The sequence below is a fragment of the Myripristis murdjan genome, chromosome 13 (assembly GCF_902150065.1).
Source record: "Myripristis murdjan chromosome 13, fMyrMur1.1, whole genome shotgun sequence".
NCBI classification, from domain to species: domain Eukaryota; kingdom Metazoa; phylum Chordata; class Actinopteri; order Holocentriformes; family Holocentridae; genus Myripristis; species Myripristis murdjan.
The window spans coordinates 4,240,006-4,253,211 of NC_043992.1; the positions used below are offsets into that span (position 1 = coordinate 4,240,006).

The 13,206-nt window shown below is 40.6% G+C and overlaps 1 protein-coding gene across 2 annotated transcripts in view; it reads left to right on the forward strand.

Annotated features, from left to right (window-relative positions):
* Positions 1–13,206, forward strand: part of LOC115370348 (calpain-5-like) — a 49,177-nt gene that overhangs the window by 16,028 nt on the left and 19,943 nt on the right. For both annotated transcript variants that reach the window (XM_030067335.1, XM_030067334.1), the window contains exons 2-3: positions 5,598–5,757; positions 11,029–11,160. In XM_030067335.1, the coding sequence (XP_029923195.1) occupies positions 5,602–5,757; positions 11,029–11,160 (288 nt within the window). In that variant the 5' untranslated portion in view covers positions 5,598–5,601. The remainder of the gene's footprint in view (positions 1–5,597; positions 5,758–11,028; positions 11,161–13,206) is intronic.

A 13,206-nucleotide genomic window follows, 5' to 3' on the forward strand; every position in this document is an offset into this window, starting at 1 on the left:
GTTTGTGGATGAAATCTTTCCACTTCAGTGACCCCATGTCCTTCTGTCTAGTGCCACCAGCAGCCCCGAGCAGAGAAATGCAGTGCAGTCTAGATGTTATAAAAGATGGCAAAAGGGCTGTAAAATACTCTTGTTCTGCAAACTGTTGAGATGAATAATGTTTTAATTGGAGAAAAAGAAAAAAGGATAGAGCGCTACTGGAATCCCCTTCACTGGTGCTCATGGAGTATGTGGGGATAGTAATGAAAAGAGGAAAAAGGAGTACAATCCAGGCACTCAAGTGAATTAATAGGTTTAAAAGGCCTTTAATTAATAGGGCTTAAACATTAAAACCACTGACATGTTTCGCCCATGCGGCCTTTCACAAGGTGCCGATGCCGAACACCTTGAGAAAGGCCGCATGGCCGAAACATGATCTATTGAAAAATATTTTTTTCAAATTTTCACTGTAACTGAACGGCACTCTGTAGCTTGTTTACATTGTGAGACTGGATGACAAGCAGATACTAAACACAGCTGGTTAGAGAAGGTGAAGTCTCTCTTTCTCTCCCACTCAATCACATACACACACACACACACACACACACACACACACGCAACAGTAACACTAACACATTTATCTCTCCAGGCTGTGTCTCTGCTCACTGTCTTCTTTCCGTTTGTGTTTACTGTCTTCAGATGGCATGAATGTGATTATGAACTGGCCTGCTTCATCCCATAAACTGTCTCCATGGTAACAAGCATCCTTGTCAAACTGCATGGCCAACATCTGGATAACTTTTGGTCTGTTAGACTAAAATCTAGCCAGTGTGAATTTAGAAAAACAGACCCTCACAGAGCTCATGGACATGGATGACTGGGAAATGTTCATCCAAAGCACAGTTATCACAAGCCACTTTTTTTTTTTTTATATAAGAGATACCTAAACTTTGTTAAAAGCAGTTGTGAAATACCCAATTATGTGTCACACAGAAATGACACTATCAAGCTGCTGTTCAAGAACTATGCTGCTTTGCAGGTAAAAGATGAGAACTAGGCTTTCAGCTGTATCTCAATCAGGAGAGACAAAAGAGGAAAAGATAATTTATTATTTGTGGAAAGGAGGAAGAGGTGAATGTTAGACCCCAACAGGGAACTGATCCTCATAGGCAACGATCCCATAAAGTATGTACATCTATTTATAAAACACACAGTGGTGAAATCAGACACTGAGGACATGATTTGACTGGACAGGGAACCTGGCACTCTCACAGCTGGCTGGTGAGGGGATGGCAATGTTGTTTTTTTTTTTTTTTTTTTTTTTTCACTGTTCTCATGAAAAAAACAATCTTACTTTTTTTGCAGTAAACCAGATGCAGATGCATTCATTGTGCTGGATTAAACTGGATGCCTCAGCTTCCTCGTGCTGTCTTCTTTGTGACGCGTTTTCCACCTGCTTTCTTCCATCAAACATAAACTAATGAATAAGCAGAACTTACTGAATACATCCAGATGAAATGAAATATTTAAATAACAGCTTTATTTACCTCGTCACATGTCATTGTGTCAGCATGCACTGGATAGTTTAACTTCCTGTTTATCAGCATCTCCATGGCAGCGAGACAGGAGGTTGCTGTTGTGGTTGACTGTCATCCTGTGACGCCGAGTGATGCAGCTTTTTTAGGCCGCAATCTCTCTAGGCCCAGCCATCGCTTTGAAATATGATTTTGGATCTAAATGTCCACCAACTAGCCCCAACACACACACACACACACACACACACACACACACACACACTACAGTAGGGCACAGCTTTTATCACTCTGAGGAATGTTTTCTTTGCTGGTGATCCTTAGTCAAACATGATAGGGAGTTTCTGTTTTGTTTCCCTGTCATGTGACCTGCTGACTAACTAATGTGTTTGCTGTGTGATGAGTGCGTGCGTGTGTGTGTGTGTGTGCATGTGCATGACTATGAAAAAGGAGGATATCTTTGCTGCTAATCCTTATGCAGTAGAAGTCTGTTGGGATGTCACCAATGTCATGAGAATGCGAATAGACAAGGGATCACAGGACACTGGTGTGTCTGCACACTCACACACTCACTCACACACACACACACACACACACACACATATATTTGAATGCATGTAGGCACTGTCAAGTAGAGAGAGTATATTGTGTTATATAGGTCAAAGAATGTGTATCACAAGACACACACACACACACACACAGACTCACACGCATACACTTCTTGTGCCCTTCATTTGGCATGTCTCTCATTACCAGCTCTCCCCACACCACAGATATGCTGCCTTGAGGCGAAGCCACACTGATGTTTCCATTTAAAAGCCTCATTTCCCTGCTGCTGAGGTTTAGTTGTAACTGATTTCTGTCTAACATGTTTACTGCCTCTCATGTGATCCATTTTTTATGTTTTCCAAACCCTATTTTGCCTCTGCCTCACTGTCAAAGGTCACAGTTGGATCAGTGTGTTTCAGAAAGTCTCAGAAGTCTGTGGTTGATCAAATCAAACAGAAGTTTAAAATCTGCACTGAATAAATAGCATTAGGATGTGAAAAATGCAGTGGAACTTCTCCAAAACTAAACAGGACTTTAGCAGAGGAGAGAGGGGAGGGAGGAACGGTGGTTTTCAGATAATGTCTCAGTTTGTGGTGCAGTTGATAATGTACATCCTCCACATACATCACAGCATTAAAGCTCTACAGTATGATCATGTTTACTGATGGTTGATGTTATTAATCTAGATAATTAGTCTTCATCATTAGAAGTTTATTTTAGGGTGCTTTTTGTATAACACCATCTTTGCTTTCAGCCACACTGCATTCTTAAAATAGAATGGAAATCAGTATTACTGATATTATCTGATTTAGTAGTCATGGAAATTGAAATTGTACCAAAGGATTATAAGTAACTAGTCGAGCAGTCCGAGAGGGATCTAGTTTTTCTGCCATGTAAACTTTTTTCCTGACTTCAATACAAGTTCTTCTCTTCTGTTAATGTGAGAAATCCATTTAGAAGAATCCAGATAGCCCGCCAGCGGGGACTTTTTATTCCCATAGTTCCTCTCCATGGTTGCCACAGTATCAGAAGTTATAAAACTCGACTGCTTTCTCCAGTAGTGCTTGTTTCCATGGTTTCAGACACCCTGCCAATAAGACTCATAATGTGTGTATGTGTGTGTGTGTGTATGTGTGTGTGTGTGTGTGTGTGTGTGTGTGTGTGTGTGTGCACATATCCATGGATGTGCTTTTGTGTTGGTATAGCTCAGTTTGTGCCTGGTTGTGTGTGTTTAGATATCTGTGTCAGTCATACTCAAAAGTTCATACATGTTCAGATATTTTAAAAATCATGTCAGGCAATTTTTTTTTAAATTTATTATTTATTTAATCAGATAAAGGTCTCTTTTGACAGTGACTTGAAAAACAGAACAAAACTGAAGAGGAAATAGTCAACACAATTTAGTTACATGTTCAGTTAAACAGTGAGAAACATTTTAAAATGGTGTGGTTCATGTAGTTTAGGCTCCTTGTGTTGTAAACATGGAGAAGCAGCTTGCTTCAGGCAGGTTTTCAAACTCCCTGCTGCAGTGTTTGGTTCTTTGCGTGCTGTTGCTGGCGGGCTTTCCAGATGCCCCGGACCCAGACATCAAGAAATAAGTTTGATGAATGTGCTGTGGACCAACACCTGATCAGAAAAGGTTGAAACCCACTCTTCACTGCCTGTGTTTGGAGTACCTGTCTCACTGTCTTGCCAGCTGCCCGACCCCCCGACCCCCACTACCCCCATCATCACTTCACCAGCTCCCCATTACCTCGTTAAAATTGCACCCAAGTATATAGTGTACATGACTTACATGTGTTTTGCTCAAAAGAAATTTGATCATAAATAAAAATTACAAATTGAAAAAGGATATCACAAGTTTCATCAGGATACTTTATTGATTCTTTGGATGATGATACGATAGATTCCAGTATCACAAAGTCAGCCACAGTAAGATTTTGATTCAGTTCATTTCCAGGGCCTTTGCTCGATATAAGAAGTTATCATATATCCGTTTAACACATCACTTATGTTACAGTGGCCTGTTTCTGATGTAGGTGCTTGGCCATCGGTTCATAATGTTTCCATTGTTTGCATATGGCATGTGATTAGTCAGTTGACTCGTCTTTTCTCTGAAATTCCAAATATCTCCACACTGTTGATTTATTCCCAGGAGGGGAATAGATATCTTATTTGACTTATTATTTTCTTGGCTGCTGCTGGTGGCTGCTGTTAGCTGCCTGGTGTTTGCACTGTTTGAATGTTTAGGAAGGTGGCGTGCTTGGACAGAAAGGGTGACGCAGACGTGCCATGGGAATCTCAAAATGAAGGCGTATCTCTAAGATGACAATATGGATCGATATTTTCTTTTTTCTGAAAACCAGACTACCTGAAATCTCCAACCCAAACTAAAATAATGAAACCTAACACATGAAAAAACAAGCAGAGACAAGAAAACAGTCACCAAACTGAGCTGCTGGAGGCTGTCGGGTGTGTCTCAGTGTGTGTCTGTCCCTTTACTGCTCCTCAGGGCCCCTTTCATACCGTCCACCTACTTGACTTATTTCAGCGGCCCTGTACTTGGAGCCAGATGTATAAACACTGCATACACACAGAAACATGCATACGTGTACATGTGGTTTGATGGACACATACTTGAAGTAGAAGTAGTAGAAAATAACTGTAAAGCAGGAATTTATGCCACATTATTATTGAAACTTAATTATTTCAGTATACTAAGTGTCCTTAATATCCAATTCCATTGTGCGGGTATGATTTGTATGAGCCTATTTATCTTTTTTTTACAAACTGATTACCATATTTAGTAGTGAGAATGTGTGTGTTGCAGTGTGCGACACATAATCCAAATAATCCAGATGTGATTGATGGCTATATTTCTTTAGAGGCACATGTTTGATCAATTAATAGTCATTATGATGAGCTATAAACAGGCTGAGGCATGTGTAATGGCAGTGTGTAGTGACATGCAGTGATGGCGGCTTTGGTGCTGTTAAAGGGCCTCACTGTGCTTTCAGTCACCATGTCTAAAAAAAAATGAATGAGCAGCAACAGGTTTTTATATGGAAATGATCTGATAAGACTGAGATTTATAAAACAACCACGCATATGCACGGCTTTCTAAAGCGGACGAAAAGAATGAGTGTGCATATTCCTGCCTTTGTGCGTACACACACTTTGAGTCATGCATCTTCAGAGTTTTATGCATCTTCCCGCTGGAGAGAGGAAACCGGTAGAGCGGGAACCAGGGAGAGAGAGAACAAAGCAGCCAGGAGGCAAAAACACAGCTACAAGGTGTGCAGTGACCCACGGGGCTTAAACCAGCCACACATGACATGTGCCATAAAGCAGTCCAGCTGATTTCCAGCAAAATCTCACCTGGTGCCTCACAACATAAAATGCAACGTGGATTCCAATAGAGGCTTTTGTTTGTTCATTTTACACTAATGTTTCAAAATGAGCTCACTAATACTTCATTGATGTTATACACTTTAGTAATGATTATAAATAATGAATGCACTTGTTGTCTGTGTGCAGGGGAATGGTGGTGCCGTACGAGGGCCAGTCCTACTCTGTGTTGAGGAGGCAGTGCCAGCAGAATGGGCGTCTGTTTGAAGACCCTCTGTTCCCTGCAGCCGACCAGTCGCTCTTCTACCAGAGCAACCGCATCGGCCGAGTCACCTGGAAAAGACCCAAGGTAAGGGGACAGAGTGAGCTTGTGGCTCTCCTGAAAGCTGTTTGAAGAGGAGAAGATATCCAAACTTTTTTTTAACTGGTTTTGTGTGAATGGTGGAAACGGTCTTAGAGGAAAAGAGAGAGGAAGAAAGAGAAAGATGCTGGGGGATAATAGATAAGCGGCAACAAGCAGAACAATCAAGTTTGCTCTGGTTGCCGTCTTGTAAAAGCCAAAAACTGTGGTACTTTTTCTTCGGAATATAAGGTAATTTTAAAAATGGGCCACTTTGAACAAATTCAGCAGAATGTAATGTACAGTATTTTATGTATTCATTGCATTCAGTGGTGGTTTTCAGCCCAGCTTGATGTGGAAACCAGTCTGTTGGCCCTTGTAGAGAAAAACATAATAAACAAACCAGAAGGGAAGAGCATGACTTTAAGTCACTGAAGCACCCTGGCACACCAAGCTGAATGTTGATCATCAGCCGTCAGCCCCTGTACACTGGGCATGGTCAGCAGCTGACCGGCCAACTCACCTTGCTGAATCTGTGGAGAGAACTTTCTTATCGGCTGTTCAGCTTAAGTGAACTGGGGCACAAGAGGAGAAACAGAAATGGGGTTGTGTTGTTACGTTGCTAAAGAGCTACTTGTGGTGAACAAACTCTCCCACAAGCAAAGGAGCAGGGGCTGACAGCACCAGTGCCAGTTTCAACTTCCCATCAGACATGTTCTGGATTTGATTTCCTGTCCTGTCCCTCTTCACATTGTACTGATTCAGTGGAGAATGCAGTCGGTTCAGCTCATTCACTCACTCAGCTGAGAGAGAGAGAGTAGGAGAGCAGGGGAGGCGGTGATCAAAGGAGCAATGCAAGACGTGGAGCGCTGTCATGGACTGAATAGGGAGTGGAATTTATGGAATCTGTCCAGCTGGAATCACAAAGATCAGTTTGTGTGTGTGTGTGTGTGTGTGTGTGTGTGTCTGTGTCACATATCACCTGCAGGGCACAGGTGTGTACAGGAGAAAGAGGTTATCAGCTTGGTTAACACAACCCAACCCACCCGGGCTGTAAAGCAGAAAACTCTTGGAAGAAAAATATATCACTATTTTAGAACACGCCTCCATTTATAGCTTCTGCTAAAGTGAGTTTAACTTTCATTCAACAGCGGTACCTGAAACTTTGTGAACTCGAATTTTCTCTGTTTCTGTATAAATATGGCCTAAAACATAATCAGGTCAGAACTACATAAAGGAAAACCAAATTACACAAATAATACACAAACTAATTCATTGATTTATTCAGACGAGTGATGTGATCTTACATATTTGTGTGGCTTGTAGAGGTGTCCTGCTGGTGTGGAGTCTGGTGTCTGACCAGCTGGACCAAAAGGTTTGTTTGGTGAGGGCGATGCCTTAAACACAACAACTCTCACAGGAGCTTAGAAGAAGCATTCTAGAGAAGCACCATGCTTTAAAAGGCTACAAAAACCTTTCTGAAGACCTGGGTCTTCATCAGTCCACAATAAGACAAACTGTCTGCAAGACGAGGAAGTTCAGGACGGTTGCTACTCTCCCGTGGAGTTGGTGTCCTGCAAAGATCACACCGAGAGCACAGCGTGCAGTCCACCCCGCTGTGGGAAGCTTTTGGAACAAAACTCCTGCACAGGCAGCCTTGATCCAGAGTAAACGCTGGATTAATCTGTCCAACATTTAGCCAGAGTTTACTCTTGATGGAGTTGTTTGTTGTACTGAAGCCAAACTTGACTCAGCCTTCCACACAGACACACTTTGAGTCACCGTCAGATTCAGTTTACTAGCCCAAACTGTTTCTGTTATACTGATAAATGTTTTTATCCTGTTTTTGTTATAATTATAAATCTTTTTATCCAGTACAGCAGTCCACTACCCCCCTCTGTTTTCATTGTTCACTTTCAGCAGATGTGGAAATGTGATACTTGTTACTGGAATTATCACTTAATGGCTTTCCAGCTAATGCACAATGTTTAGACTGCACTCTCACACAAAATCAAAGTACTATGTTTCCTGTAATTGTTGAATAAAACAAAACAATGTTATTTGTGATGGAGGCTGGTTGTTTCTCTCTGTCAGCTTCATTTTGAGCAGCAGGACCATTAACATTAACATTAACATTAACATTTAACATTCACTTACAGTTCCATCAGTTCAGGAACAGGATTCTGTTAAAAAACAAACAAACAAACAAACAAAAAAAAAAAACAAAACAACTAAAAATACTGTAAACAAACAAATAAACAAATTAATAAATAAAATATACTGAATCTTTTACCATAAGATGATATTCTTATAAATGATTCTTTAATGATTTGTAAAGAAGTTATTTGAAATCAAGACTATATATTCATTATGTGAATTGCAATTCCTTTTTTATGTTTTGAACTGTGTCAATTCAAAGAGAATTAAAGTCCATTTTGGATACAAATGATGAGAAATGTAAACCTTTTCCAGGCTTTTCTGTGACCAGTGTGTGCATGAGGACACACAAGTGTAGGGCAAACCTTGAACCACATAATGTGCCATTAGTGTCAGTCATTAATGATCTGCACTGCTGAATGATTCAGCAGGAAACTTAAGGCTCTCCAGTCGATCAGTGTTATTGATCTGTTCAGGGAGTGGAGAGAGCGGTGGCATTCCAGTGCAGAGGTCAGTCCTAAACTCTGCTGTCTCCTCCAGGTGCCCGCTGAAACTGCACCGGGCACATGGACAGCTTAATCACTTTAATGACGAACCTGTAGGTTGTCAGTGTGCATTCATATCAGTGTCGCAGAGACAAATTCTTCCAAAATTTATTGCAGTTGGCTAATTCTCAATCTGATTACTGACAGGTTTAATGAGTTATTCTTCTTGAACCCTTGTTGCTTGCCACACACTACATGCTGTTAGTTAGGTTACAGATCAGACTCAGAGTCCTCAGCTTTTAAGAATCAAATTCCAATTCAGTCTCTTCCAAAGCCACGACAGTTTCAATATAATAATCTTTACCACAAGACCTAAAGGGAACATACATGAGGATCCAAGCCGAGTTTGCATACCAGTTTGTAAAGGAAAGATAAGAGGGGAGTGGTATGTGACAAGGCCTATTATTATGTTGACATGGAGACACTAGTGGTTAGTGTCATTGTGTAATACGATAAATACAGACAATACAAGTACACTTAGTGGTTAGCAAACAGGCTGAAGTCATGGCAGACATGGCATGACAAGCAGTGATGGAACTTATTTGACTACGCAGTTGATGCATCTGGATACTTCATGTCTTACTGATATATCATAATGAGTGAAAAAAAACATTTGAATTAAAAATAGATGGAAAATAGATTTACATGAAAACTAAAAGTAGAAAGCCTCAGACAACAAGCACACATCCAATAAATATGAAACTAAAATAAATACTATAGAAACTAAAGGAAGTACTAAATCTAAAACAAATATTATAAAACTAAAATAAATACTGTAAAACTAAAATAAACACTGTAATGATGAAAAGGATGTTAATGCCAGGGCCCTACTGTCACACTTGCCCCTAAAAATAGATATGTGCGAACTGGAAAAATAATTTATGAGCACAGTGAACAAGTAAAGATGACATTCTTCTGTAATCTTTTGTCACAAACGTGAAAGTATCATCTGAATACAAAACAGCTGTGATTATTAAATTACAGCAGAATGTGAAGTGACAACGTTACCTCAAGTTTACGGTATAGCCACTATGCAGTTTTGTTTTTTTGTGTTCTTGTTTTGTTTTGCTTTCAAATAATATTTCTTACGGCAATGTGAAGAATTTTTTTTTAATATTTTGAGGCCACGATTTACCACATTGCAGCCACACGATATAACTTGTTACCTCCGTTCGTGGCCATGAGGTTAGTGTCCAGCTCTCTTTCTTTCTCCTGGGAGCAGAGTGCAGGTGCAGCACACAGGTTCAGCCCCCAAGGGTCTCTGGGCGTGGAGCTGCTCCCTTACCGGGAAGCAGGTCCTTACCAGGAAGCAGATTTGGTTCCATGGATGAAATAGATTATGAATTTGCATCACATTTCCTGTCACTAGCCTATCTGTCTGTGTCCAGTGTAAAGACTAACGTGTGGATCTGATCAGACCTAATGAGATGTGTGGCAACAAAGCAGGGCTGCGCCCGGGCCTGCTTCAGGCGGGTCTGCACAGACACTGAGAAGGGAGATCCACCCAGTCTGTGTTTTGTGTGTGTGTGTGTGTGTGTGTGTGTGTGTTTACCTTACGTTTGTGGTTGCACTGATGAGTACGTACATGTACTTGCGTTCATGTCTTTGTTTTAGAGTAAAATGTTTGAGAAAATACTTGTTCTCATGACTCCCATTCTCAGTCCCACTGGATTATGTCTAAAATGCAGTGATCTTCAAACTAAAAGCAAAGCTGTTTTCTTTAGTTCCTGAAATTACTGCAGATACAAGGTTTTCACTCAGCAGCACAGTAGAGAGCATGTGTACTTGAAGTGTGTACATCCATGTCTGTGTGTTCAAACGATCATATAGCCCCGTCACTATATGCTTAGTGATCTTGAGGGTGTGTGCTATTGGTTTATCCCAGTTCTGTCATTTGGCTGCTGTCCCACTAGCCTGTGTGCCGTATGCCCTGTAGTTTACTCTCCTTTTAATATCCTTAAAGCATTTCAGCTTCAGTGGAGGGTTCTTTTAAACTTTATTTACCTTGTGAAGGTGGACTGCTCTCTTTCGGCAAAACCCGGCTTCACATTTATTTTGGCCACCAAGCAGCTGCCCTGGAGCCGCTGTGGGTTTTAAGCTTTTCGTTCAAAAGCATCAGAGAGAAACACAAAAACATTAAAATGCTTTTCTCTTGCTGTTTGTAAAATCAGAGATTTAAAAGCTGGTTATGAAGAGTTGATAAATTTAAGAACTTAGGAAAGTATTGAACAAGGCACCAATAAGCAAATACTGGCATCACCAGTCACTTACCATTATGTCACCTTCGTGGCACCAAGTTCAGGCCAGTCACAGTTATTTTGATGCCTGATTTCTCAGAGTTCTGCCAAATTTCAATCAGTAGAAGAATAGTGAATGAATAATGAACAACAATTGCTAACTAATTACATTATACAAGTAAAGCCAGCACTCAGAGGACATGACTTCATGTACTCCAAAATATGGACCACAAGAAAGACCTAGAGGGCTTGTAATGCAGTGCCTTCATAGAACTGACCACAGAAATTATAGGAGAGAAGGTCAACACTGATTGTAACTGCCTTTCCCGCTCTCTCTCTAGGAGTTATGCAGTGACCCCCATCTGTTTGTGGATGGCATCAGTGCCCACGACCTGCACCAGGGCCAGCTGGGGAACTGCTGGTTCGTCGCTGCCTGCTCCAGTCTGGCCTCCAGAGAGGCGCTGTGGCAGAAGGTAAGACACAAATACAGACTTTTAAACAAGTTGGTGTTGAGTGGGTAAGTTGTGTTCAGAGCATCGCTGCTGTGCTCTCGTCTTATTTGGGGTCTTTTATAGCTCGGAGCCATTCCTTACCCCAGGTGAAAGTCGGTCAGTAATCAATGGAAGCTAATCCCCTGACTCGCAACGTGGCATCCAGTTACAGCCCAAGTCGAATACTAAAGTCGGCTCTGTAGGTGGATTTGGTCGTCAGGCCATCAAATCATGTGCAACAAATCCTGGAATATGTAGACAACAAGGTGGAGTCAGCAGCAGAACAGGTCGGGTGGCATACTGCAGGTAGAAATGTAGAAAGGTAGAAATACAGAGGAAGAAATGTTGTAAAGCTGGGTGGGAGCTGTGTGTAGGGGGAGGGATGCAGATTGTGTGTTTGTGTTTTGGCAAGAAGCCAAAATGCAATTAAGTCCAGAGCCTCACTATGTCACACACACACACATGTCACAGCACCATCTCTGCTAAAGACTAGGGCTGAATGATATGTTGTTATCATATTGTTATCTAAGATTCGAACACATGTGATATTAATATTTCAAAAGACAATGATATAACCAATATCAAATTTAGGGTTAGGGCTAGCCTAAGACACATTTTTGAAAAATGTCCAATTTTCACTGCAGTTACACTTCAAACTGTTGAAGCATTGTGTCGAAGCAGAGGTTGCAGGAAAATTTGATTTGATTTTTTTTAGGTAATTTATTTATTTATTTTAATGCAGCCTACACTTAAAATTTCAAATAAGTGTGAACCTATAGTCATATCATATATCACTTTATAATATTGTATTTTTATTGATTTACGTGCCATTCATGAATCTAAAATTCTGTACAAGATGTAGAAAAAAAAGGGCGGGTGGTGCATCACGTCAGCTCATAAAACACTATGTAAGGCAGTAAACATCACTAACTGTGGAAGTGAGGTAATAAATGTTCATGTCATGTTAAGTTATGGTTGTGTGTGTGTGTGTGTGTGTGTGTGTGTGTGTGTGTGTGTGTGTGTGTGTGTGTGTGTGTTGATGCTGTCATTCCTCCTGTGGTCTCAGAGGTTTGTCCTCTGCTCTCAGTTTTCCATCAGCTGAAGGGAAACAAAAGCCTGTTTTAGTTGCTGCTGCCTCTCCGGGGCTGCTGGTCGTCTTGACTCCATAACCGGCCCTCCCAAAAAAAAAAAAAAAACAAAACACACACACACACACACACACACACACACACACACATAGAGAGAGAGAAAACCTTCACACTTTACACACTTCACACTTTGTCTTGTTGGGGAAAATGCATTTTGTGGTAACAAGTATGAAGTGTCAGCAAGTAATTTCATAACTCATCCGCGGAGATTGTCACCTGAAGTAAAACTTAATCAAAAAATGTGAATCTATGATACACTGTCAAAAGCATGAGTCACATAACTGTATTTCTGTTTCTTAGAAGTCACTCATTAAATACAATAATCAGTGGCATAAATTAATGCAATTCAACTAAATACATCCAACTAATGAATATGTACGCCCTTCACATAACTGTGGGCAAGCATTAATTAATTTTATTGCATAAATTATGACAGTGTGGGCACAAAAAGGTGTCATTTAATAAGTCTAACATGAAGAGAATGTAGCACGAACATTTGGCCAACCAAAAATGTAACCAACCTTATCTTTGATAAGTGCTGCACTTTGTTTTAATTTTGTGATATTAATGTAAAGATTTGCTTCACTGTTTTAAATTGCCAGTAGCTAATATGTAATTTTGGAATAAAATCATCAAATCATTTTACATTAAATTTGTGTCATATCCATACCTCATCCCTGCAGCCTAGAATGAATCGCTTCCACAAGTTATCCATGGAGCGCTGACCTGGATACACAGGCAGGTTTTTGAGTCAGTTTAAATGGTGAGGTTTGGCAACAGCTATAAAGAAATGAATTTAAGTCATTAAACTTTAAGTTGCTATAGATGGCAACATAATCCACATTGTTAGATTGCCCTTGTAGAGTGAAATCATCTGCAG